This window comes from Mandrillus leucophaeus, unplaced genomic scaffold (genome assembly GCF_000951045.1).
Source record: "Mandrillus leucophaeus isolate KB7577 unplaced genomic scaffold, Mleu.le_1.0 Scaffold123, whole genome shotgun sequence".
Lineage (NCBI taxonomy): Eukaryota > Metazoa > Chordata > Mammalia > Primates > Cercopithecidae > Mandrillus > Mandrillus leucophaeus.
The window spans coordinates 5319140-5320376 of NW_012100654.1; the positions used below are offsets into that span (position 1 = coordinate 5319140).

Below are 1237 nucleotides of genomic sequence, written 5' to 3' on the forward strand. Positions count from 1 at the left end.
CAATATATTTTATGAATAAGGAAACAGAGCTTTGAATCATATTTTCTATTCCTCTTTTTTTTTTTTTTTTGAAACAGAGTCTTGGTCTGTTGCCCAGGCTGGAGTGCAGTGACATGATCTCAGCTCATTGCAACCTCTGCCTCCCAGGTTCAAGCAATTCTCCTGCCTCAGCCTTCCAAGTAGCTAGGATTACAGGTGCCCACCACCACATCAGGCTAATTTTTGTATTTTTAGTAGAGATGGGGTTTCACCATGTTGGCCAGGCTGGTCTTGAACTACTGACCTCAAGATCCACCCACCTCGGCCTCCCAAAGTGCTGGGATTACAGGTGTGAGCCACCGTACCTGGCCTTAACATTTCTTAATTATCTCTTATAAAGGGATGTTATATACACTTAGATTTTACCTCTTTCAATATCATCTATTGGAGATGCTGGGGACATCTTATCTTCAGATGGAGAATGTTTCACAAGATTGGGAGTCCTGGCCGAATTCCACATTTGTTGTGGCTGTTGTTCTTTACGATACTGAATTTTACTGCTTCCTTCAACTCTGCAATTAAGAATATCAAATACTGAAACAGGTATGACAGCAATGTAACAAAAATTTCAACTTACAAAGTTACTAAAACTGACCACTTTTTTCCTAAACATCTTTAGAGTAACATTCCGTAATTAAAACATTAATTTAGTTCATAATTTAACAAGTATTTGTCAAGTTCTATTTCTGTGATACACATGTCCATTGAGGGATACAAAGAAGAACAAAAACAAAACCAGTGCCACACTTGGTGGCTCATGCCTGTAATCCCAGCATATTGGGAGGCCAAAGTGGGAGGATTACTTGAGGCCAGGAATTCAAGACGAACCTGGTCAACATAGTGAGACTCTGTCTGTATAAAAATAATAAAAATATTAGCTGGGCACGATGATGCACACCTGTAATCTCAGCTACTCAGGAGGCTGTGGGAGGATCATTTGAGCCCAGGAGTTTGAAGCTGCAGTAAGCTATGATTGCGCCACTGCACTTCAGCCTGGGTGACAGAGTGAGACCTTATCTCATAAAACAAAACCAAAAACAAAAATCCAGGCTGGTGCAGTGGCTCATGCCTGTAATCCCAGCACTTTGGGAGGCTGAGGAAGGAGGATGGCTTGAGGCCAGGAGTTCAAGACTAGCCTGGGCAATATAACAAGACCCCCCATCTCTATTTAAAAATAAATAAAACAACCACTAAAAAA

General features: G+C 41.1%; 1 protein-coding gene across 3 annotated transcripts in view; it reads right to left on the bottom strand.

Moving 5' to 3' along the window:
* Nucleotides 1–1237, bottom strand: part of EAF2 (ELL associated factor 2) — a 60334-nt gene that overhangs the window by 30928 nt on the left and 28169 nt on the right. For all 3 annotated transcript variants that reach the window (XM_011971592.1, XM_011971593.1, XM_011971591.1), the window contains exon 4: nucleotides 406–551. In XM_011971592.1, coding sequence (XP_011826982.1) covers nucleotides 406–551 — 146 coding nt within the window. The remainder of the gene's footprint in view (nucleotides 1–405; nucleotides 552–1237) is intronic.